The sequence below is a fragment of the Cylas formicarius genome, unplaced genomic scaffold (assembly GCF_029955315.1).
Source record: "Cylas formicarius isolate icCylForm1 unplaced genomic scaffold, icCylForm1.1 PGA_scaffold_8__14_contigs__length_24414737, whole genome shotgun sequence".
NCBI classification, from domain to species: Eukaryota; Metazoa; Arthropoda; class Insecta; order Coleoptera; family Brentidae; genus Cylas; species Cylas formicarius.
This window is the reverse complement of record NW_026844361.1, coordinates 20,068,171-20,093,015: the sequence shown is the minus strand read 5'-3', so window position 1 is coordinate 20,093,015 and position 24,845 is coordinate 20,068,171. Positions and strand designations below refer to the sequence as shown.

Below are 24,845 nucleotides of genomic sequence, written 5' to 3'. Positions count from 1 at the left end.
CATTAAAAAAATGCGAAAGACGGACATCCGAATTTGCGACTGAGTTTTACGAAATATTCAACTTAAAATCAATTTTGAAAACAGTTGAAACGGAAACATAAATATAACATTACAACAATTTGTGAATCGCGTCCGATAACCAAAACAATATACAGCGCGAGTTACTATGACGATTACCTGGTTAAATCGAAGAAATATAACAGCTTGGCAATGCTGCGCGGCTGTGTTTGAATATTACGTTGTTTGTTTACTTTTATACTGTGGTTCCCTAACCGCGGTAATTACCAGTGGTCCGAGTTGAATCCCCTAATTATGTGGTTGTGAATGTTGTGAGTAGTAGTTGATAATATTGCATTGTTGCCCTTATCATTTAAAATGTCTAGAAGACGCGGTGATATTTCTGTAAGTACTCTACTATATAGGTTCTTAATATCGGCTAATTGGCTGGTGCGATTTATAGAAAGAGGACATTGCCAGGCAGTTTGTTCTGCCAGAGAGGCAGTCTAAAATCGACACCCTGTTAAGACAAGATGGTCAAGCCTATTGCATATGTAGATCGTCCGATTCGTCTCGTTTTATGATAGCTTGCGACGCCTGTGAAGAGTGGTATGACAAATTATTATGCAGGTGTAGTAATTTTCGCTAACATTGGGAACCATTTTTCCCAGGTATCACGGCGATTGCATCAAAATCTCCGAAAAGGAGGCGAAACTAATCAGGCAGTACTTTTGCATCCGTTGTCAGGAGGAAGACCCATCTTTGAACACGCGGTGGAAGACGAAACGTGAAAAGGATGAGGCTTCAGTGCAAACAAACATCGATGACCGCAAGTCAAAGAAACGAAAAGAGAGGAGCGAAAGTAAGCCTGATAAAAAGACGAAAAAGAAGTGCGGCGAGTGCATGGGTTGCTATCGCACTGAAGACTGCGGTAGATGCGACGTTTGCGTGAGAAAAAATAGGCACGGCAGCTCGAAAACTAAAGAGAGATGTAAACAGAGGATCTGCATTAATGCATTGGGCGGCGGGTGAGATATTTTTCTGACACAGAGTTGTTCACAGGAGACAGGATGTCTGACATATTTAGAACGAAAATTACTACCCAATTTGATTATTATTTATGGAGCATGTCACAAAGTTGTCACAAACTTTGCGATTCATCTGTCATTCAAAGGGAAGGAAATCAGAGTGCATATAAAGTGATATACTATTTACAAATCTGATGGATTTCTCCTGCATCCGTTGTTGATGAATCGAACTTACTGACGTTTCTTCAATCATTTGAGTTCAGTTAAGCTCAACAGGATGGTTGTCGGATCGTTAGCAAGTTCGATTAATTCACAACTCACGCAGGAAGAATCCAGAAGATTTGTAATAGTATATTATACAACAAGTGCGGTAAACGTCATTTGACTCACGAGTTTATTTGACACGAACCGAGCGAGTTTTTAATAAACGAGTGAGTTAAAAAGTTTACCATACCTGTTACATACTATACTTTTTCTATGACCGTTAGTTTTTGGGTACATTTTCGTAAAACAACACGACATGACCGACAGAATTGACAAACGCCAAAATTCAAAGCGTGGGAAATATCTCCGAAAAATTTGATTGCTTCCAAATCCGTGCGGTCAAATCCCGGAAATGTAATGAAAAATTTGCAGATATTGTTCGGTCTATAACTGTTAATTTTTATATATAAAATTTTTCATCTTGAAAATATTTTAGCAGGATGGGCCCACAAACAGTTCAAATTTTCAAATGATTGCCACTTATAGTTTTCCCATAATAGATCAACGAAGTTCCTGTCTGTATAAAATAGGAAATTGTTCCGAAAATTCGAGAATTTATTTTATGGGTATATAGGCTTTACCAAAAGTGTGACAAGTAGCAAAGTAATGTTTTTTCTTTTTAATGGAATCCCCTGCATGTACTTCATTTTTTGGATTGTCGGATTTAAATTTACCAGATATGACATAATAGCACAAAAACACCTAACACCTAACCTAAGTAGAAGAAGCGCATTTAGAATATTATGATTGCTAATGTTTTTTGATGTTATTATTCTGTAATGCTTCTTAGAAGACTGTAATTATGTTGCGCAAGCGTGAAAAATTGAGTTCTAATTTTCCGAACGTTGGTTTTTCTGGCGTCACTTTGGGCAATCAATAATCCTCCAATAATCCTCCAAGCATTCCCCCCACTTTGATGTTGATACTTCATAAAAGCTGCGAAAACGCCTATAAAATATTTTTACTGTGGCGCCTACTCCAAAATAAACTTATAGTGAAGTAGCACCAGCGTAATAGTAAGCCAATAATTTTATAAACATATATATATATATATATATATATATATATATATATATATATATATATATATATATATATATATATATATCTTGATCTTGAGATCTTCAGAGTATGATCCCGCCAATAGAGAACTACTTTTACTCTTAATTTATGATAGCTTTATTTTGGTATTCGTAACTGACTAACTCCTATTGATCGATTTTTTATCTTTAATGTAAGAAAAAAATTCTATCTCGATTATAGAGAGGTCGACTAAACAGCAAACAATATGACTCTGGGAAAATGAAGAACGGTTCCTTGATCACACACTAGCTAACTAACACATAGTCACAACTCTGTATATTCCAAATGTGAAATGTGACAGTGAATAACCGCGTTAAGCATGGGATTTTCGATTTTTGGGTAGCGCCCGGAGAAAAAGACGAGATTCGGGGTCCGACATGGAGCAAACGTTCAACGAGCACCTGAAAACCGATTATCCCAGACAGTGTTACGGGCAAAAATGCGTGAGGAGCGCGAGGTACGGCTCGAAATACTGTTCGGATCAGTGCGGCATGAACCTCGCCAAGACTAGGATTTTGCAGGTGCTGCCTCAGAGATTACAGGAGTGGGCGTTGAGTCCCTCGGCCGCAGAGGAACTTAATATCAAAGGTACGCGCGTGGGGGTTACCATATGGCTACTAGAGATACAGAGGCGTACGTACAACATGCGCATGCGCGACATTTAAAATCTCGTTTTTAACCGGTGACCTAGCGGCATTCAAACTAACCGACATTGCCGCTGACAAATCGTTAATAAGTGTGGATGCGGCATTTTTAAGGGAGTATTTCCTCAAAATATGTTTAAATCTTGTTAAATGTTCTGGGAAAACGATTTAAGTGTATGGAAATCGCTGTTTAGAAAGAAATGGCGCAAAGTACAGGTTAGTGGGTGAAATGTACAAGCATGCGAGAAAAATGATTTCCTTTTCTACGAAAATATTAGGGCCACTATATTATCTAATAGCTATATGGGAGCGGCGCAATGGCCTTAAGTTTTTTGATATTTCGTTGTGTTGTTTGTAAAATTCATTTTTCTTTTCTAATTGTAGGCTTTTAAATTTGATCTTTGTAGTCTTAGGGCTTCAATATTTGACATAATGTTATTTGACAAATAATAAAAAGTAAATGCATCAAGTTTTCACCATTTTTAAATATTTAAAAACTAATATCGCAAAAAAAAAGTTTTTTTATGGACACAGGTCACAAAATTAAACTTTTTGACAGATGTTTTTATTTTGAAAACCGATTTATATAAATTCTATGCATTTATTTGTATCACGTTTTTTTTTTTGCAAATATCAAAGAAATAAAAACGATATTTCAGTAAAAAAATACATTACTAGTTCAAAAAAAAAGTGGAAAAAAAAAACTTTACTGAGAGTTTTTTGGGTCAAATCTTCGTCTTTTTGCCAGAAAGCCACGTGTGTTTTTAAGGGTATGTCCCGTTTTAACATAATTTTTATGCTCTGTCTTCCTCTTTCCCTGTTCTTCGCTAACTGCTCCAAGATATTCAGGAAAATAGTTCAAGTGTAAAAACAGAAAATGCGCTTTCAGACGATGAAAGTGAAATACTTTCGTAGTTTTCGTCCTTACATTTCCCAAGAAACTTATCAGTTACTTCTTTAAATGAAACCCAGGTGTTTTTCTCTACATTGGTCATTGTGTTTTGAAAATCCTTGTCTTTGCATAATGTTCTTATCTGCGACCCAATAAAAATACCTTCTTTTATCTTGGCACCAGATATTTTTGGAAATTTTTCGCACTGTCTACGGCTTTAACAAACAGTTTCATCAAGTCCAGTTTGATATAAAGAGGGGGCAGTAGACCTTTTATGGGGTCAACTAAGCTGTCTGTTAATACATTTTTGCTACCAGGTGTAAATCTTGTTCTAGAGGGCCATTCTATTTAAGTCCAACGTCTATCTCCTACCCGACGATCCCACTCCTAGGAGCATGCACAACACTGATGTTCGTGTTAGTTTATTTTCTTCCAAAGAATGTGCAACGGGAACCGAGACGAGTTCGTTACCGTTCGTCCGATAAAACGTTTTTTAAACTACTCTTACTTGAGTCAGTAAACAGGCACAAATTTTCTTTTATGTACGGCACATTTCTTAATTTTGAAACTAAGTCAGATTGTTGTTGCAATGCGCTGAGTAAAATATTGAAATAACTCTTTCGCGATCCCGGTAAAAGCATGAGTGACGCCAGGTGCCCGTAAATGCTTGTCACAAAGTCTGGACGCTAACAATTCGGATGCATCCTTTGGAATCACTAATTATTTACTTCGCTCTGGTTAAACGCTTCCGACTCTTTGAAATCTGGTGTGAAATCTGAGTCATCTGGGTCGGAATTAGATTCCTCTGATTCTGACGATATGGCGTTTTCTATTCTTTGGGGGTGGTAGGTATCGGTATATCTGGGCCATGAGGTACTGGTCGAATAACAGAGTCAAGATTGAGATACACATATTTTTTCAGTTGAATCTTTGAAAATTACTGGGCTCTCTCCATACCATAGTTACACCACTAACCTTTTTGTCAGTTTCTTAATGCTTCAACGCAAACGGAACAAACAGTATGAGGAGCCCACGACTTGTCTTGGTTACCAATGTTTACAGTAAAATATGCTTGGTACATATTTTTTACAAAAGAAGTTATAGTTTGCCTTTGCTTTTCCACGACATAACTACCACAGATACAGCAAAAGTTACAACGCTGTATTGACGCTTCTGCGCCAACTCTGTTGCTTTGCAGAGAAATCTAATATTACGCAGTGTTGCCAAATCACGTTTAATTTTATAAAAATCAATTCATTTAAAAATCATGCCTGACATGGAACAAACATATTCACGTCATAAGTATGTATATTAATAAAATAACATTTTCAAGATATAGAGCGCTATGAAAAAAATGACGTGATAGAGCAAAAATATGGCAAACAGCTTTCAAACATCAAAATCTCTGTGTAATTAAAAACCATGTTTTCCGTCTCTCCGTTTAGATAATTGTTACCCAGTTAGTGTTGCTTTTTTCGTAACACGTACATTAAACATATTGTATATTATTTGTAATTTAAATATAAATAAAACACCTTATTTATTGATTTAAGATTAATAATAAAATAAATAAAAAAAAATAAATTTACCAACAAATTAAAAAATATAAAGTTGCATATAGCACCTTAAAATTTCAAATATATTATTAATATTATTAACAAATATTTATTAATATGTTGGTAAAGCTATTTACAAAACTTAACTTCCGTAAACATCTAAGTTGTGAGCGGGGCTTGGTATACGTGTTGATTGTTGGTTTTTTCCGTTAGCGTTGGATCAGGTCAGAAAGCAGCAGCTCGAGGTGCGGGAGATCTTGCATGAACTGGACAAACGTCACCGGGAGATCGATTATCTCGTGGATCGCGCGAAAAGCGCGACGATTGATCCCAATTCGGAGTACGACGTCGAGAAGGACGAGGAGAGTTCCATGTATTGCGTCACGTGCGGCCACGAGATCCACTCGAAGACGGCCGTCAAGCATATGGAGAAGTGTTTCAACAAATACGAGTCGCAGGCGTCGTTCGGGTCCGTTTTCAAAACGAGAATCGAAGGTATAATATTTTTGAGAGCACCCCGTGTGCTTCGATGTAACAAGTCTGTAAAAATAAGTTAAATGTTTTTCCCTTTACATCAAAAATAAGGCACTCAAAATATAGTAGGATACTTTCCAGACACCCATATTTCACTTAAGTGAAATATGAAATAATTCTGGAAATATGTTCAGTATATGTAGAGTTAACAAAATGCTTTTGAAGACTCGCGCTATACCAAAACCTGTGGTTTTCGTGGAATCCACAAAAATATGTTTTATTTATTCTTGACATTACAGCTAAGTACAAAAATTAACCAATTAATGAAAATAATGGCATAGACTTTACACGGAAACTTATTGCCCTTAATACATTTAATTTTTTTTTATACAATTGAATATACAAATAACAGACTTGTTACTTTCGAAAATCGATAAAATATAATTTTTCGAAAGCATCTACGCTCGTATAATAATTTTATGTCTCTATAACGGTAGGTATTTAAAAAAAAAAAATGATTTTTTTTTTGTTGGTAATTTTGGTTTCCAGAAAAATTTGTTTTTCTCCATAATCGTTCTCCCGATCGGAAAAATTCTTTAACCACCAGACGCGGAAGATCCAGTGTAATAACAGTCATTTTTTCGATTGTATACGGGGTTTTCAAACTATAGTCAAAAATTTCAAAGACCCAGAAAATGGTTCATTTCTTCAGAAAATTATTAACCGCAAATCAAAAATCATAAAAAAATATGGCTAATCGATTCAAACAGTGTCATAAGCCGCATAAGTCACATTTGATAAAGACACGGTGTTGTCGAAACAATTGTCATGTCAAAATATATAATTTCGTGGAAATCTGAACTGTTCTTATTTATTTTGATAAATGGATTTTCATCAAGTAAAAGCCACTTCAGTTCAATCTTTCATTTCTTAAAAAAGAAAAACAAAACGGTAAGAGATAGAAAAATTAACACATATGATCATTTTGTGGATAATTTGTTGGCCTTGTCAATGGAATTCAAAAACTTTTAGATATTCATTTAAAAAAATATATTTTTTAGTATTATTGTCTTTCAAAAGTGCACTTTTTCGGTGTCTCCTGTATACCATATTGGCGATATTACATGCACAGTTTTTAAGTACATTCATTAGCTATTACTTGTGAAAGTGTTAATTGAATAATTCGTTTTCACCCCAAAATGTCACATTTTATTTAAGAAATAAAATCAAATTTTTTCCGGACAAGGTGGCAGATAAGTGTAGGAACAATGAGTGGAAGTTGTTTAAATTTTTATGTCGAATACCAATATGCAGTTGAGATGTCAATGTTGCCAGTGATTTGCGGTAGAACTGGCAACACTGCAAAAGCGAAAATATTTTTAAATCGTGCCTTGTTGCACGACATTGCGCATTGCACTTAGATAAGATTTTATTCCCAGGCAACAACATGTTCTGCGACTATTACAACCCGATCAGTCATACGTATTGCAAGCGTCTGCGAGTGTTGTGTCCCGAGCACTGCAAAGACCCAAAGATCGGAGACCACGAGGTGTGCGGCTGTCCGCTGGTTACGAATGTGTTCTCGCCGACGGGCGAGTTTTGTCGCGCTCCGAAGAAGTCCTGCACCAGACACTACGTCTGGGAAAAATTGAGACGGGCCGAAGTGGACCTGGAGAGGGTTAGACAGTGGCTCAGGATGGACGAGCTGCTGGAGAAAGAGCGCCAAATCAGGACGAGCATGGCGAATAGGGCGGGAGTCTTGGCGCTGATGCTGCACAGCACCTACAACCACGAGTTAATGGAGCGCATCACCAAGGCGCAGGATCAGCAGAGCATGCAGCGCGAGATGGAACAGGCCCGCGCGAAGCCCAGATCTAGATACGCGTGATTTTTTCGCGAGTGTTTTTTTTTATTGAAAACTGGCAATAGAAAAGCTTTCGGATGTTTCACGTAATTTTTATGAAAGGTACACTTAAATTGTAAATAAAATAAATTTCTTTAGAAGACTAATAACACTGTATAGATACCCCGTATAATATATTATAGTTAGTACTTTTTGAAACAGTGCATAAAACATTCGGTAAGTATCAATTATATGAAACCTTAATAAAATAACGTGCTTATTTCTTATATTTACATTAGAACCACCTTTTATATTAAAAAGTGCTAATGTGTGTGTGCATAAATCAGGTAAGCCTTTTACTTTACTTTTTTTACTTTTAAACCACTTAAGTTACAGATTTAGATAAATGTGAATTTAAATGAATAATGCCCGGAATTACCAAAACTAAATTATCAGTGTCGGATTAACAAATATTTTAGAAAAATCAAATTCTTAAATTTTAGAATTCCCTGCCTAGCACATTTAGTTCAATTTTTACAAAACATTATACAAAGGTTTTGTTCAAAATGAGATTCTCCGATATTCACCTGTTTTTCTCCCAATGTTAAACTACTGTCAATATTTAAATTTTAAGTTTACTGTTTCTCTTTGTCAAATCTGTTGAAATTTTTCAAAATTGGAGAAAGTTGTTTACATGTTTCAATCTTAGCTTTTTATGGAATATTAAAATGCATAAAAATGTTACCACAGCGGTGTATTTGTGTTGTTTTCCGTTTCCTCCAAATCAATTGCTTATTACATGCAATCAGCTTAGTTTTTTGTAAAGAAAGACACAAATTGAACAGTACTTTTCTATAACTTGTTTATAAAATTTACAAATGTTAAGCCAATTTGTCTACCTGTTAAATTTATTATGGTAGCTTCAGGACATTATGCATCTAAATATCCCATTAGGTGGTTTTTAACCCTTTCAATTTCTGGGAGGTCTGATTTGTCGTATCTAGGAAATGACTGCATATAATTATCGAACTACTCCAAAACTGAAGTTAGAGAGAGAAAGTGTTTCGCTAGGTAGCTGGTAGCTCTAATAACGATTTTAATTTTAAAGATACAAACCGCAAAAATCAGAGAAGTTTCAAAATTCCACAAAAAAATCTAATTGTCATAATATTAAACATAAAAAATTCACTGTTTATTCCACTGATTATAGTGATGAAATGTGAAATAAGTAGTGAAATAGTTTTCAGTTAACTATAAGAATATCACTTCATCAACTCAACTTCGCCATTGGTCAATTTGTCTTTCATTATATTTCTTCTATTATTTTTCCCTTCCCTTTTAATTCTGTATTAATTTATTTATATTTGACTAATAAAGACTACTTTATGAATCAAGAGATCCAATATGGGGACCCTGGAAATTATTTTTTAACCTCTTCATCCTAAAAGTCTGTAAATTTTTTTTTTCCTGCGAATGTGTATTTAAAAGAAAACAATGGATAGAAAAAGCAAATTGTTACATTTATTGTGAAAGGCAGGCGAATACAAATTAATAGGTCATCATATCCCTAGGAGTGCCACTTGGGTGTTCTAACCCTTTAGGCTACTCATGCCGGCTCGCATAATCTCATCCACCAAAATCAGGTTGCTCGCAATCACCGAACACGAGTTGATAATTTGTTTCGTGACTACGTAGTTATCATATATTCCTGCGTCCTTGGGATTGATCGGTTCGCCCGATGTCAGATCTAACCCTATGGGTTCCTCGCTAAGACGCGCCTCCTCCTGCAGCTTCACAATTGTCTCCTGTACATCGAAACCCGAATTGGTCGCCAACACCTTGGGTATGACAAGAAGTGCTTCTGCGTACGCGACCACGCCCAGTCGCGCTTTGCCTTTTATGGTGTCCTTGAAATCGAGCAGCTCCTTGTTTGCCGTTATCTCGAATGCTCCGGCCCCTATTTCCCACATAGACATTATCAAATGGTCACAATTTATGTCAAAGTCAAAGTGTCACTTGTTCATTGTAGGGTTAAAAGTCAAAGTTCGAATCTTATCATGCACTCACCCGGGATAAGACACTTGTCCTCGATGGCGTTATTGATAGCCCTTAGACCATCTCTCACGGCGTCTTTGATTTGTGCGAGGCTGTGTTTGTTGGGGCCTTTCATCAAAATGGTCACTGACAGAGGGTTCTAAAGAAAACAATTAAAACAATGGTATACCACAGAGATGGTACCCACCTTGCAGTTTTCCACGAATGTATATTTTGTTTCGCCTAGGACGTGTTCATAGACCAAACCGGCATAGCCCAAACACTCTTCGGTAAGGTCGTCAAAGCTGTTCATTGCCGTACCGCCGCAGGCCAAAGCGAGACGTTCCATGTTTCGTCGCTTGGCCCGTCTCAATCCCAATATGCCCTCTTTCGCAAGCATGTCCAAACTGATAGGATCAATTCCCTTTTGATTAATGACAACGAAGGTTTTCTTATTCCCGCTACACACTTTGCGTTTAAGCTCGATAACTTTCTTAACCCTCTGGTCGATGAACTCGCGTTCGGCCAGCACCTAAAATACAACATCCTAAAGTCACTTACCACTGGTTAGTGAAAGATTTAATTACCATTTTGTCCCTCTCTTCCGCGGTTTTGTAAAAGAATCCAGAATTAACCTCACTTTTTTCGTATTCCAAGCTCACATTGCACGTTAAAATGTAGCAATCTTCGAGCCGTTTCGGCATGTCGGGGTGACGGGCCCCGTGATCCAATACCAAACCTTTGACCAAAGAGGTATCCGCCTCGGTTTTGTGCTGCATTTGCATCAGTTCTACCATGTGTAAATCGACAGGTTTGTCTTTTTGTTTTATCGACAGAATTGCATCGACACACACTTCTGTTAATATATCTGCCAGGTTTTGATGCACCTAAAATTTGACAATTATTAAATTTCATATTATTCATATTACAATAACAATATATTCAATTTTTCAATTTCTAAGCATAAGTTACGATATTACAAAATCTATTTGACTCAGGCATCTAAGTTTAAAAAACCTGTATGTGTCAAACCATACATTTAATTACTTAATGTATCAAATTATCAGTTACAGCTTGCATCTTAAATAGGACCCAAATATTGGTTTTTTAAAAAGCATGATCTAATCATATTCTTGACTATGGTCTAGTCACATATATATAGATGATATAAAAAGTAAAACCATTTGTTATCATAAAATTCAAAGACAATGACATCCAAAGATGCAATTACCTTAGTTCTCAAGCTAGTTCGGCAAACATCCATCAAGTTTTCTTTGTTAATTTCGATTGGTATTTTAACTTTATCCAACACTTCTAAAGCCTTAGTTTTGGCTTTGTCAAATCCTTCCGCGAGAATTCTAGGGTGGAGCCCCTCGGCGATGTAGATATCCGCTTGCTTGAGAAGTTCGCCGATCAAAAGGACAGTGGATGTTGTGCCATCACCTATATAAATAAAACGCGGTTGGTTTATAATCACTGATAAAAGAAAAATTACCTTACCGGTCATGTCGTCCTGAGCAGTGGACGCTCTTGCAATCAGCGAGGCGGTGGGGTGCTGTATTTGCATCTCGTGCAACAGCACGTTACCATCCTTTGTTATTTTTATATCACCCGCTCCCGAAACTAACCTATAATCAAATCAAATCGCGGCTGGGTTAAAATCAATAAAAATTGAAGGTGTAATAATCGTATTCAAACTAACTAAACACAATTCGTGATAATATATTCTCAAAAAAACGCAAAATTATAAGCATGTGGTCTTACATTTTCATGGTTCCTTTCGGACCCAAGTTCGATTTCATCACATCCTGGATTCCTTTGGCTGCCGAAATGTTTATCGCCAAGGCTTGGGCGGCACGCGCAACTTCCGCTTTCGGATTCAACAAACTAATTGCCATTTTTTCGATAATCCGGCGAAAAACTTCACAAACTCGTTTCCAAAGTCTACCAGCACTCACCGGGGATGAGTAAATTTACGTTTTGGTTGTACAAAATAAGACAAATACCAATGCTCAGTTTTGGTTAGTTAACATTGACGCGGCACCGTTACGATATAATTAAGACGCAGTGTGAACTTTTTCCCAAATAGGAGTTTTAGCGTTAAGCCCTACAAACTTTTTAAGGTTATTTGACAGCATAAAAATCTTTCCATTTTATATTAATTTAACCAAAGCGAGGAGACGGGAGACAAAATATTTTGTAAAAAAATCCCCTAGAATAATTCATTTTTTAGTAAACAATTAATAAAAAAACTAATTTTTTGCAAGGGAAATCTCAAAATTGTAAAATTGTCAGTTCATCGAAGTGTTCGGTAAAAATCTTGTCAACGAAGTTATTCCAAAGCAAAAGTGATAGTTTATTATTTATAATTATTTTTTATACAATTTTTTTTGCGAAAGTTGTGTTATATTTTCTTCTCGCCTATTTCTGGTTATTTTTTAAACAGTTAAATAAAAAAGATTAAATTATAGAAATTCAATTTATTAATAAAAATACAACAAATACTAAACATTACACCGCTATGTCAAATTATATCAGAACATATATTACCACAACGTAAAATTACACAGTCTCCCTACTGTAACAAAAATTAAAACTACATATAACTTAGTTTGGTGAAATACGAAATAATTAAGGGCTCCTTTAGTGAGGTTCCCCACCACTGAATAACGAATTTTACAAAATATGGGCGCAAAATTTACGAAAATACAAATTAACTAGGCATTTTCATTACATTTATATGCTGTGGTACATTTAATTTAAGTTCAGTCGTTTATCCAAATCCCACGTAGCCTGCGAAACCTCTTTTTAATTGGTTTATCAACAAAAATATTCAACACTAGTTGGCTTTTGAACAAATTTTGCTGAGGAAACGGAAATTACCTATTACCCAGGGCGCAAAAAAAAAACCAAACAAGTTTGGAACGCGTACTTATTCGAATCAACAATTGCTTAGCAAATTCCAAACTTAACAAGTTAAAAATACTAATAAATTTTTTAAGTCACTAAATACTATAAGATGACGTGAGCCACCCACGGTTGCCAACATTGGTCATTTAGGCAAAACTAAACTGTGGACGTTCCGTTGTCAGAGACCGGTGGTGCAAATCTATGAGTAATAAATATCCCTAACTAATTATCCTAATCAGTCCAGGCTCGGCGAACTCGCCTTCAGATAGGGCGGAGCGCTCGGAGAATTTGGAAACCTTTGCATGTAGCGCTCGAGTCGCAGGTATTTCACGGTCACAAGATGTCCGGCGTACCTGGTACATAGGTTAATCAGAACTTGCATTACTACCACGTCATGTGTGATAAACGTGGTAAAAATCGAATAACTCTCGCTATCTCTTTCTTCAGTTCGCACTTACCACCATCCGTGCAGATTCCTGTAGGCGACGGCGGCATCCTGGGTATCCGCCGCCTTCAAGTACACGCACCCGCTGCTCGGTTCCGCCTGGCAGTGCAAGATGCGGCAACGGTGCGCGCACTTTGACAACACCGCTTCGCGAGCCGACTTCGCGTTCGCCACCTCCCCGTCGGAGAACATGCCGCGGATTTTCAGGCATGGCGTCGGCGAACAATTCAACGAGTTGACAGATCCGACCTGGGTCTCGAAGGCCTGACCCTGCCAGCTCTTGTTGCCGCTTCCCGGGGAGCTGTAGATCGCCGAGAACGTCATTTCGTTTTTAAAGAGTTACCGATGACCGATAAACATTTGACGGACGTAGGAAAACCGAAAACCTCGCCCAAGAAAGCAGAAATTTGTTGGTCCAGCACTTTTACACAGCATACAATTTAACGCATATTATAGAAGCTGTGATAGCTCAATGTTCGCGCAAATTATGGAATTTATTCACCCCTTATTGGAATGCTGAAAGCGTGCAACACGCTCATTTGGTGCTGATGTGTTCCGTTTGAGTGCCTTCACTTAATTCAATTTATTGTTATTGTTATATTTACTATTTTATATATTTACTAAGTGACTTTATCTAGGTAATATCCTCAGAACGATAAACCATTGTTCGACCGTTATAACTCGGGGCTGTTACATAAAGCTCGAGATTGCGAATATGTCGAACGTTATGAGTTTTTGCTTATTTTGCTTCAACAAGAAAGGAAAAATTTTTAAGTGGGCTCTTTGAAAAAATGCAGGATATTTTAAAAATTCGCATCGGCTGATCTTCCACCATAAAACCATAAAACTAATGAAGTTAACTATTTCTTCAACAAATTTTAGCTTTCTTGATATAATTTTACCACTCAGCTGATACAATATGATTAATATATAAATTATGCCCTTTCTTAATATTTTTTAAAAATAATTGTTGTACATTGGTAGCCGCCGCGGCTACACCCACCGATACGGCCGACGTTCACTTTAATCGAGAAATGTTAGCTTTCTGACTATTAGTCAAAAATACTTTTCATATTTATATTTATTTTTATGGACACAGGCGTTGCCCCGACATTTGCCAATTTCGAATACAGGAAAAAACGATCTGCTCCGACTTTTTTTAATATTTATTTATTTTTATAAGCACTATACATGGTGTTGTTATAACTACTATACCTACGTTACTGGTTAATTCTACGTCTAAAACTGCATCTTTAGAGACAGTGTATGTTATAAAGCACATAGCCTGGTTTGTTCTGTATAACTACTTCATTTTAGAGTGTGTTAAAAATACCCCGGTGTGTTTTCTTTCTCTCTGTTTGTACGGGTTTTAGACCTAGAGCGTCTGTTAAGCAACACTGTACTCTTCTTCTGATTTGCTTCACAGTAAAAGTTTCTTTAACGCTGGTTAGTAATGGTACACTTTTAGAGTTAGCGGGGTATTAAAAGGGCAGCTTTTCTTCTTCTGCTCCAGTCTACAAGTAAAATGTTCACTCTTCAGAATAGAGCATGCGTCTTAATCGTGTCCCCAGTTTTATCCGATTTTCAAGATGCAGGGAATATTAAAACACCACCCATGAAAAATTCCAATCCCTAAACCTCGCTTAAAATCGCGGGAAGCAAGTGATCGAAATAAAACGCCTTCAGCTTGGGAAGCATCTGATTCCAGCAGTCGCGGTCCGCCTCTATGTATTCGTAGGCCACCGCCTTGGGTGTCCAGACGACGAAGTAGCACCCTGCCATGCCGGTCACGAACAGCTGACCCTGCACTTGATAATAATACTTGTCGTCTCGGTTCAACGTCAACCGCCGGTCGTTCCAAGTGACGAATCGGATGTCGCCGCGAGCCACGCCCTCCTCGACAGTCGAGTCGCGCGCCTTATAGGGACACTTAACCTCGACGAGGGCGTCCTCGCCGTCTACCTTACCGTCGGGGCTGCCCGCCAAAAACGGGTAGTCCTTGTGGACGAACAGTCCGCACGGCGATACCGTCTTGCCTGTAGCCATCTGAAAGTCGTTCAACGCTACCGCTTCGTTGTCGCGACCGTAACGGGTGTAGACGTTGCCGACGAACCCCGAGCCCAGCAATTCTTTGACGATGGCTTCGCGGCCAGTCGCGTCGCGCATCTTGTAAATCCTTCCGAAATTAGACGCGGTCAGTCTCTTCCTACGCTCGACCGCCCAGAGGTCGTTATCGGTCTGTCCTCGCGTCATTATCTCGATCCTGTCCACGTCCTTCCCTAGTTCGGTAAGAAACTTCTCCCTTTTCGCTTCGGCGCTCGAGCCGTCCGTTTTATCGATTGGAGTGGAACTGCGCACGCATGTAAAGCTACCCTCGGTGCTTGTCGTCCTGGTGGCATCGTATATCTGGTGTAACTCGTCTAAATATTGCTCGTATTCTTCTCCTGTCACAGGCGGTACGTGTATCGCTGAGCAGAGCTCGTTGAGCTGGTAGAGGCTGAGACCAAGGCTCACGATTCCCGCGACCGTCGCGAGGTTAACGTCCAGCAGTTCCGATTTCGGTTCTTCGCTGCACACGGCGTGTTTCTTTGCGCATCTGGAGCATCTCAGCAAGTAGATCGAGAAAAATCCTTCGCGGACCTCGTGCTCTATGGCGACGTCGTCCGAGCGACAGAAACGAAGCTTAGCGTGTGGAAATTTGAGCACGTGCTCGATCAGGTACCGTACGTCGACTATACGACGTCCCGGTCTGTATTGGTGGTTTGTCCTGCAAACGCGACCGCTTTTGTTTTCTTTCGCGGACGACGGCGTGGGGGCGGCGGCGAAAGACAGTGTGTGGGCGTCACCGTTCTTCTTGCCCGCGGGTTCAGCAAGTTCGCGCGTCTCACGCACTTCACAAAGTTAAACGCAACGTACAGCGCGTAACGGCAAAAGTGTCGCAAAATAATAGAGTAGAATTTGAATTTTTAGTGTTTAACCCTTTCCATCCTGTAGATATGAAGCCAGGTAATTTCGAAACACACTCTCTTTCACTACCAGGGGCGCGAGGGTAAGAAACGTCAGCATTCTATTGGGATTTCAAGATAAGTTGTACGCCACCTGTTAAACTATTGGATAATACACATAGGTTATTATTTTTAAATTTTATTTGGCTTAAAAAACTATTGTTTATTGCAAGTTTGGTTGTTCTACAAGTGTTGGAGAGTGATTCTAAATATGTTTGGAGTATTTGTGTGCAGTTTTGTTTTGCTAATGACATCCAGAGCTGAAAGTTCAAACCGTTATTGTTGTGTTTCTTAAGAAAGGTGTAGATAGAGAATTGAGCTGTTCGACCCTAACAATACCAGACTCTATTATCTCAAATACGCTACTCATCGTTTTCACACAACTATTAGGTGCTAATAGAAAATGTGCATCCATAATAAACTACCGCCGACACTTCAGAAGAAAAGTAATTGTAGCCAAAAAAAAAACAAAAAATTTGGAGCCAATCTTTGGATTGAGCCATTTTGTTCCGTTGACGCGGTTTCACTTTATTTATACTTATTTTTTACTTGAAATCCCAATAGATGTTTCCCGCCCTCACACGTAAACTCCGCCTCCCACTCGCGCTCGTCACACCTACACGTTCACGCGTCACCCCAACAACTCACCCGCTACGGTTAAGGCTGGCCGACCCGATCCACCTCCACACCTCGAAGGACTCGCCTTGCACGCTCTGCACCTCGGTGCGGATCCTCGACTCGTTCTCGTTGATGTACTTGACCGCCTTCGCCCAGCTGCCGCGTTTTTCTGCGAGCATAAACGTAATCTTGACGCGTCCGACGGGGCGCAGCTTGTATAACTTACCTTTACGGTCTTTAACTGTCAGAATCATGTCGCGCACGTGATTGATTACCACGAAATTGTCGCCGGGCTCCTCGCTCGCGTTCTGCAATATCTCGATGATCCGCTCCACCAAGAAGTTCACCTGAATGTAAGCTTGGATTTTAGGCGCAAAATATATAAATCACACCAATGCAAAATAATATCTATTGCATTTTTTAACTCTTCGCAGTCTGCTACTGAAATTAATACTGCCTGCTAGCTAAAATTTAGGAAATTATCGTCTCTTAGGTAGGGATTTAAGAGACATATTAAATCCAATCTTAAAAACCAAAAAGTGTAGTACAGATTAATTTATGGAGGCTCAGTTTTTTTTTACTACATTGTATTATAAGCGAATTAAATAATATATGTATATAACCTATCGATTTTAGGTGGAGTTCATTCACAAGAGTGCTGTAATTTTGTTATTCTCACACCCTGTATAAAGCTTCTCGTCGAACTTCAAAGTCACGGCAAAATTTGTACAAATAAAAGCAATTTCCAATGATATTTTTCCAAATATCTGAAGCACACTCTTACAATCTACGATACTGTTTAAACCAAAAACACACCCTGTCTGTATATTATCGAAAAAATTCTGAAGGTAGGGGTGGTAACCCTGGATCTCCCACGTTTAATGCCCAAAAATTTTTCCAATAAAGAAATTGGTTTTCGAGAAATTATTTTTTTTCTGAAACTATGCAGTATACCGAAACTGGACTTTGCACAATGTTTTAGCGGATTAGCCATATTTTTTACGAATTTTGATTAATAATTTACTCCCGAAAAGCACAATTTTCAGGGTGTTTTACATTTTTGTCCTGTATATCATCGAAAAAATGCATAAAACAAAAGTTATAGTCTAGGATCTTACACGTTTCTCGGTTCCAAAATTTTTAAAAATTTCAATTTAAAAAAAAATATATTTGGTGACATTTGATTGCATTTGCACTGTTTAAATGTGGGAACGGGCTTTAATTTCCCTTCTATTTAAGACACTTAACACATTTCTTATATAGCACGGAATATCGATAACACCCTGTACAGTAGGTAAAAATCTTAAATAGAACAGTTTTAGCTATCTATAAGGGCTATATCGTCATGTAAAAGAAACTAACAACTGAAACAACAATTTTTGAAAAATTATGTTTATCATCGACCCTGGCAAACGCAATTTTTTTTAAATACTAAATAAGTTCCGTTATTCGGCTAAGCGCCAAATATGAAGTCGTTTGCTTCAAATTTCGAATACGGTCGAAAATCGCGAAAAAAAGATGGATGCCGCGCCAGATCGAGGCCATTTTTTTTATAGACAAGTTACAAAGTTATTCCGGAAAAAAAATTTTTTTCGGCGATGGAGATATAAAACTTTTATACGAGCGTAGATACTTCCGAAAAATTCGATTTCATCGTTTTTTGAAAGAAGATGAAAAAAAAAACAATAATCTATTGTTTGGTCCATTTGGTTTAATCAAGGGACCATCTATGATGCAGCTAAACCTTACCTCGTCCTTCTGCCTTTGCTCGTGGCGTCGGTAGTACTTGAAGCCGAGATCGCCGAAGTAAAGGACTGCGAATATCGCGCCCACAGCGGCGACGGTCTTCACTAGCGACGACAGCGTCTGGTACATGGAACAGCGCCACGGTAAGTCGGGCTTGAAAATCACCAGACTCGTGATTTTCGAGTCGTTGTTGAACACCACCTGCTCCTGGCGTATAATGCAGCGGTCAATTTTATTAAACACACCTCCGCGAAAACGAAAACTCAAGACCCTAGCGTACGGAAACCCTCACTCACCATATTTTTAGCCGCGTTCTCTTCGAACACGCCCCCATCGTTGCTCTCCGTTTGCACGACGCTGACGCCCCACTCAGGATTGAAAAAAATCATAATTTCCAAATTTCTCAGGTCGTTTTTGATCATGTACGCGTCCTTGATGCCGAAATTCGTTTGGCAGTACGTCACGATTTCCGCCTCGGTCATGTGCGGCTTGATCTTGGGGTCGAAGCAGCGATGCGCGACCGCCCTTTTGAGCAGCTCTGGACGTAAGACGTTGAGTAGGTTGAGCACGTTCTTCACGTCATCCTCGTGAACACAGTTGACGCCCTTTTTGCTCTGCGGGTCGCCCAGGTGACACGCGGGCGTGATGTACCCTTAAAAAGTGAAAAAATTTTAGAAACTTTGTGTTTTAAATTTAAACTTGTCAAATATGAATTTTCCAAAGGAACTTCCACAGGTACTGTGATACTATCTACAAAACTTCTGTATTTACTGGATTTAACTTGCTGGCGTTTCGCCAACCATCCTGTTGTCTTCTGCGGACCTTAACTGAATCTGGCTCACATTCTACTCTGAACCTACTTATATGTTGCTTGAGGGGGAGGAGCTAAAGGAGGGGCATGAACATTGTCTCGGATGACTGATTCCCATAAGACCTGAGGCGCGGTTAGGATTGTTTGGTTGCTTATAAATATATAAGTTCAACAAGAACCGACGCAGGAGGAATCCAGGAGTTTTGTAAATAGTATGGTAGTCATATGGAACGGCACTCTATAGCATAACAATTTAAAGTGTGTCTGCTTGCAAAATTTCTAGGACTTCTCATTATACACCGCAGCATTTTTAGTGCATCTCCACTCCAATGTGGTTTAAAAATGTCACATCTTGATAATAACATGTTAATTGTCTCTCAGTTATTTCTTTTTTTTTTTTTCGAGACAGACAATCACAATATAAGGATTTTTTGCATATCTTATTTTGACGGTGTTTTACTTTATCCCTTATTAAAGCGTGAGCACTTGATGAAAAATAGTGTTTTTAAAGCGTAGGCGGAGTTGTTAGTAGTACTACCTAGTACTGCTGCGGGACGCCTAAATCCTTTTTTTAATTCTAATTTGTGGGATAATTCAGAAACATGTTAGGACCCTAACATTATTTATAAATTAAAAGGTCTGCCCGAACATTGATTGAAGGGTTAATGATCGCAAAATATCGTGCAAAATCATGTTTCTCATAAGATGGTGCTGCCAATTGCACTTCTGCATCTTAAAATTTCCTCAAATACATTTTTCTTTGCGATAAATATTTTTTTTCTTTTAAATAATGAAAGAAATCCATCTAACCTCTAATGTAAACGTGCAAAAACTAAAAACGTTAAATTGAAAATAACGTCAAAAGAATTAGGTTACAACCCGTTAGTAACCAAAGACACGCAAACAATTATAGAGAGAGAGGGGAGCTCACTAAGTTGTTCTCCGCCACTACTGAAGCGTCCTCAAAAAAATTATTATATTAATATTTATAAAAAATTTCAAAAATATATAGTTTCTTTCAAATAACTTTAATTTTTTAATAGTACATGAAAACAAGGCGAAAATCATAACAAGGTTTGGCCATTTGTGATTGTTAATTACATCGAACCATCAATCGGAAATAAGCAGTCAGGTTTGACACAATTTTACTCGGGCTCGGTTTATATTTCCGTAGAATTTTCTCCAAATGCCTGCTGCCACCTTTTAATAAGCAATAAATATTTTGGCATTTCTTCCGATAGGAGTGAGCAATAAAAGGAACATGACGGGAATGTTTCCGAAGACAAACGAAACAAAAAAAAACGATTCTGTAACTGGGAGAAATATTTATTGTTTATTAAAAAATGTGCTACAAGCTGGAGGGTTTATAAAAAATAAATAAAACAATTCAATTCGAACGGTAAAACTTACATTAAAATCGACAGCGCGAACGGGTCCACACATCAGCAATAGAAGTAGAAACGAAAGTGATTTTGGAAAGGACAAAAAATAGAAAAAAATATCAAAACTAATTCAGATTAGACAGGAACCAAAAGCCCGATTAAAAAAAACCCTTACGAGCCATTCGCGATACAGTACAGAAGAATTTTCTATTTTTTACGTTCAGACTACAGCGAGATCCCGATCGCCCGAGCGATCGAGGTTTTACTGTATCTCGTTTCAGTTTTCGCCTTCTACCTATGTTGGACTTACACTTCCGACCGGATATTTTTTGCCAGTAGCTAGGAGTTGGGGGGAGGGGCATGTATAAAAACAAACCAAAAAAAAAACTAACTACAAATATTCATAAAAAAAAATCTCGCCAATTTTTGAAATAATTCAATTCCCTTCTAACAAAATTACCGCAAGGTCAAAAGGGAAGCGTGCACCCAATGATCAATGTCTTAAATACGGGTTCTCACCGGAAGTGACAATCGCGGTGTCCGATCTCATTCCCAGATAAATGACCGCCAGGAATATGAAAAACAACGCGGCACCGGCCAGCACCGCGAAAGACACAAAATTGCTCTTGCCGCTCAAGTGGCCGTTCTTGTAATCGTAAAGGGGTTCGCGTCTCGTCGACCTGAAACTAAAAAGGGGACGCGTTTCAACAGGTAGTTCAAACATACCGCCCGGTTTTCGCGGTAGTAGTTCGAAAGTATCAATTTGATGTGACCGTACCTGGACAAATAAGCTTTCGGGCCGTATGGGGAGGAGCCGTTGGTGTCGTGCTCTTTGACCAAGTCGTTTCTGTTATTTAAATCGGCGTTCCTCGAAGACGAGAGCGCGGAGAGGCGCCTTGTGAAATTGCTCAAAAACGGAGTTTCCGCTTTGTCATCCTGATCGTTGGCCGTTGCCAGGGATGAATAGCTTGGCCTCTCGTAACCTTTAACCGCAGAGAAAAAAATTCCATCTGAATCAAACTGAACAATCGTGCAACGAGGTTGAGTTCTCCAAACGATATACAGGCCGTTTTTACAACCTCAGTGAACTGTGTCGTGCGGACTGTTCTATTTTAAGAGTAATGAAATCTTCTTTGATTCAACTGTTATATTAGAATTATTATGGGCAAATTCAATTTGATACCTCATGTAGGGTAGGGTTTTAGGAAGATTTATAGCACACTTATATATTCATATATGAGGTCGCTCGATTCCACCCACTAGATAGGTTGATCTATATTAAAAATATATTAGAAAGCTTAAACTGATTTCCAACTTAAGGATTTGACATAATGACTCTAAAACATTTTCCTAGGAATTGATTTATAATGGATGTTTTCCCAGTTTGCTATTGGTTGATTTGTGGGGGTTGGTGAAATCTGAGTATGCTGTCAGTTTTATGGAGTTGTTTCTATTCCGTCTTGTAATTAGTAATTACCAACTTCCTGTTATGCAATTGGTTTTCAAGACTCAGTGTGCCATTTTTATAAGAATTTATTTCTTACCAAATATTAACATTATTCAATTTTCCAATCCACATCTGGGGAAAGTGAAGCCATAGAATTAACGTCCGAGATGACTAAAACACCGTATGTGACAAAAGAAGAATATTGTTTTAACAATTAAAATTTTACGTGAAGAGTTGCATAGTGTTTTGAACATTGACTGTTGCCAAGAGACTTTGCGTGGATGGTTCATAAAAAGAATTGGTTTTTATTACAAAACCATCAATGAGAGACAAATTTTTGTATGCACGAAATATCGAAGTACGGCTCTGGAAAGTCATTGTGGGATTCCGAATCTATTTACTGAGAGTTACAAAGAGAAGCCCAAGCGAGGTAGGCCTGCGGTTAGACTTTCATAAAAATTTACCAATGTTAAATACCAGATTATGTCGTAAAAGCGATTCAATTCCTTTATATATCCAGGTTTACTTAATGTTTTGTACACTGGCGTCGCTTGACTTAAAAAAGATACTCTCGTTTAAAATCAGCAATGTTTAGCAAGTAAGGCTCAAGAAATAGATTATTTTAAGTAGCTGCTCAAGGGGGTAATGAATGTTTCCGAAACAAAAACGATGTAAAAATAGTGTCAATTATTTTGAACTTGTCTAAATTTCATGTAGGTATCTCAATTTTTCTTTTATAAGATTAAAAAAAAAATACTTTTTCGGTCCCTGTTTACAGTATCTTCTGACGAGCACTTTCCCACAGTTGTAGAAAAATTCAAGTTTATTTTATCAAACTCTTTCCTGTTTAGGTTTAAAAAAGAACACTTTATTGCGTTTCACCAGATGATTTTTGCTAGTTTCTTAGATTATCGTTTTAAAATTTTAGTTTTTTTTTTGTAAGCAAAGTATTATTACCAGGACTTCCAAGGCTCAATCTGTTCCGCATCTGGTTTAATTTATCCGCGGCATACTCCGAGGCGAGTGAAGGTGATCCGAAGGAAGTGTGTCTCGCTGGCGAAGTCTGCGATGAGTATATGTTTCGTACGGTAGTGTAAAGAGTATCGTCCGATTTCGGAGACGAGTAAGGGCGGTCAGACAAATTCGACAATGTTGATTTGACAGGAGAGCTTCTTTTGTAATCACCATCGATTGCCGAGTCATATCTAGATGAAGCCACAATGTCTGACTCAGAGTCGGAACCCGTATCAAACTCATCCTGGCTCGTTCTCACAATTCGCTGCGTTCGCGTCGTAGTGGTGACCGTGGCGTTTCGGATTTGCCTGTTCGGGCTGCTTGAAGCAACCTGATACAAATCCATTAATAAAAGAACAATGGCCAATTAGGGACACTAAGCTGTATCTCGAAAAGTAATTGTAGCCATTGTAAAGAAACACTATGGGTGAAAAAACTTATAACTAAAGGGGGTCAAGAGAAAATGCGAGAAATTTTTTTCCTAGAAGTTCGAGAATGACCCTCAGCTAAGCTGTAAAGCCGGGATAAAGTCGATTTTGTTCGTTAAATGGTTTTTGCTTTATCTCTTAAGCGAAAGTTTATGGGGATGTTCAAACATTTCTGGAAAAAGGATTGAATTTATCCCAACTCTAAAATGCTGTTCATTTTTCAAAAAACCCTTTACAACAATTACTGTTGGAGATAGGGCCCTTCTTAATTGGGCACATGGTATATAATATAATATTACTTCAGGTTCTACAATCTTCTTTGCAGTCTTTGGGGCTTGGGAAATTGGAGCTGCCATTGTAGCCCGGCGATTTTTATCTTTTTTAATTCGTTTCGCCTCATTGTCACTTTCTTCTTCACTGGAGTAGCGACCGAGTGATCTGGAAACAATAACAAATACCCTTTTAGCCTTTTTGGAGACCAGTTTCTCGAGTTGTTTACCTTCTTCCCTCTGAAGAACCTACTTTTCTGTCCTTGTTCTCAAGCAGCAATTTGAGTTTTTTTACCATCACCTTCCTCGTGGTTCCCGTAATCGGCATAACAGGAAAACCAAATTCGAGAAGTTTTGTCCGTATCTCGGCATCGGACAACTTGTCCACATCCACCATCTAAAATGAATCGAAAGCTCGCTGCGTTTTTGGGTTAGGTTTGGCGAAAACGCATGCAATGAGAAATTACGGGCCAGAATCGCGTAAAATACATAACTTGAGTATAGAAAAGTTGATTAAAAGCCGGGCCTTACCTTTAATACGATTATTTAAAGCGAACTCAATAAATATTCTCGGAAACGCAAACAAGAAACCACATTTGTCTGACGAAAACAACTAATAAGGCGGCAAATCACGACCTTGTACTAAAAATAAAGCGGGAGCAAGGCAGTACCACTATGACTTTTCCGTTACGAGATTAAACGCAACTAACTAAAACGGCTTTTTTTGTTTTCTGTTTTTAATTTTCACTAGTTTTTTTTTCAAGATGATTATGAAATTTGTAAGAAATCGAGGATCTTTTCCTTAAATAGAAATGACGTTCGCCAAATCCAACATGGCGTTTCCGTCAAACCAATTGTATATCGTGATTGGCCAACGCCAAAACGCTAGTTCGATTCGCCAATCATAAAGCTCGACACCCCTAATGACCGTTGGAATCCGGTGCCTTGTCTCTAT

The 24,845-nt window shown here is 38.3% G+C and overlaps 3 protein-coding genes across 4 annotated transcripts; 1 reads left to right on the top strand and 2 right to left on the bottom strand.

Moving 5' to 3' along the window:
• The first annotated feature begins 268 nt into the window (after positions 1-268).
• LOC132706096 (CXXC-type zinc finger protein 1) lies at positions 269-7,942 on the top strand. Its single transcript, XM_060677193.1, has 6 exons — positions 269-402; positions 461-606; positions 669-1,025; positions 2,716-2,960; positions 5,678-5,959; positions 7,378-7,942. The coding sequence occupies exons 1-6, from the start codon at positions 376-378 to the stop codon at positions 7,824-7,826; spliced, it is 1,506 nt and encodes a 501-aa protein (XP_060533176.1). The 5' UTR covers positions 269-375; the 3' UTR covers positions 7,827-7,942.
• Positions 7,943-9,282: 1,340 nt separating this feature from the next.
• Positions 9,283-11,793, bottom strand: LOC132706048 (T-complex protein 1 subunit zeta). Its single transcript, XM_060677117.1, has 7 exons — positions 11,580-11,793; positions 11,316-11,443; positions 11,047-11,258; positions 10,403-10,702; positions 10,024-10,347; positions 9,849-9,975; positions 9,283-9,738 (listed from the first exon to the last, which is right to left on the bottom strand). Exons 1-7 carry the CDS (start codon positions 11,711-11,713, stop codon positions 9,371-9,373), a joined length of 1,593 nt encoding a protein of 530 aa, XP_060533100.1. The 5' UTR covers positions 11,714-11,793; the 3' UTR covers positions 9,283-9,370.
• A 507-nt stretch (positions 11,794-12,300) lies between these two features.
• On the bottom strand, positions 12,301-24,728 carry LOC132706264 (inner nuclear membrane protein Man1-like). 2 transcript variants are annotated; one of them, XM_060677500.1, is made up of 12 exons: positions 24,422-24,728; positions 24,121-24,287; positions 23,921-24,059; positions 23,137-23,524; positions 21,511-21,715; positions 21,252-21,418; positions 18,836-19,191; positions 18,543-18,746; positions 17,020-17,140; positions 16,824-16,962; positions 13,184-13,471; positions 12,301-13,078 (listed from the first exon to the last, which is right to left on the bottom strand). In XM_060677500.1, exons 2-12 carry the CDS (start codon positions 24,285-24,287, stop codon positions 12,961-12,963), a joined length of 2,292 nt encoding a protein of 763 aa, XP_060533483.1. In that variant the 5' UTR covers positions 24,422-24,728; the 3' UTR covers positions 12,301-12,960. The 2 variants fall into 2 exon arrangements, with proteins under 2 accessions (XP_060533483.1, XP_060533481.1); XM_060677498.1 differs by lacking the exons at positions 12,301-13,078; positions 13,184-13,471 and adding an exon at positions 13,504-15,937.
• Between the last annotated feature and the right edge of the window lie 117 nt (positions 24,729-24,845).

Excerpts from the sequence above, each read along its gene's own strand:
- LOC132706096 (XM_060677193.1), top strand. The coding sequence starts at position 376 with ATGTCTAGAAGACGCGGTGATATTTCT. Across the intron at positions 403-460 it reads GAAGACGCGGTGATATTTCT|AAAGAGGACATTGCCAGGCA; the intron begins GTAAGTACTCTA and ends TGCGATTTATAG. Across the intron at positions 607-668 it reads TGCGACGCCTGTGAAGAGTG|GTATCACGGCGATTGCATCA; the intron begins GTATGACAAATT and ends CATTTTTCCCAG.
- LOC132706048 (XM_060677117.1), bottom strand. The coding sequence starts at position 11,713 with ATGGCAATTAGTTTGTTGAATCCGAAAGCGGAAGTTGCGCGTGCCGCC. Across the intron at positions 10,703-11,046 it reads GAACTAGCTTGAGAACTAAG|GTGCATCAAAACCTGGCAGA; the intron begins GTAATTGCATCT and ends GTCAAATTTTAG. Across the intron at positions 9,976-10,023 it reads CATTCGTGGAAAACTGCAAG|AACCCTCTGTCAGTGACCAT; the intron begins GTGGGTACCATC and ends TGTTTTCTTTAG.
- LOC132706264 (XM_060677498.1), bottom strand. The coding sequence starts at position 24,287 with ATGGTGGATGTGGACAAGTTGTCCGATGCCGAGATACGGACAAAACTT. Across the intron at positions 24,060-24,120 it reads GGTTCTTCAGAGGGAAGAAG|ATCACTCGGTCGCTACTCCA; the intron begins GTAAACAACTCG and ends TATTGTTTCCAG. Across the intron at positions 21,716-23,136 it reads ATTGAGCCTTGGAAGTCCTG|GTTACGAGAGGCCAAGCTAT; the intron begins GTAATAATACTT and ends CTGCGGTTAAAG.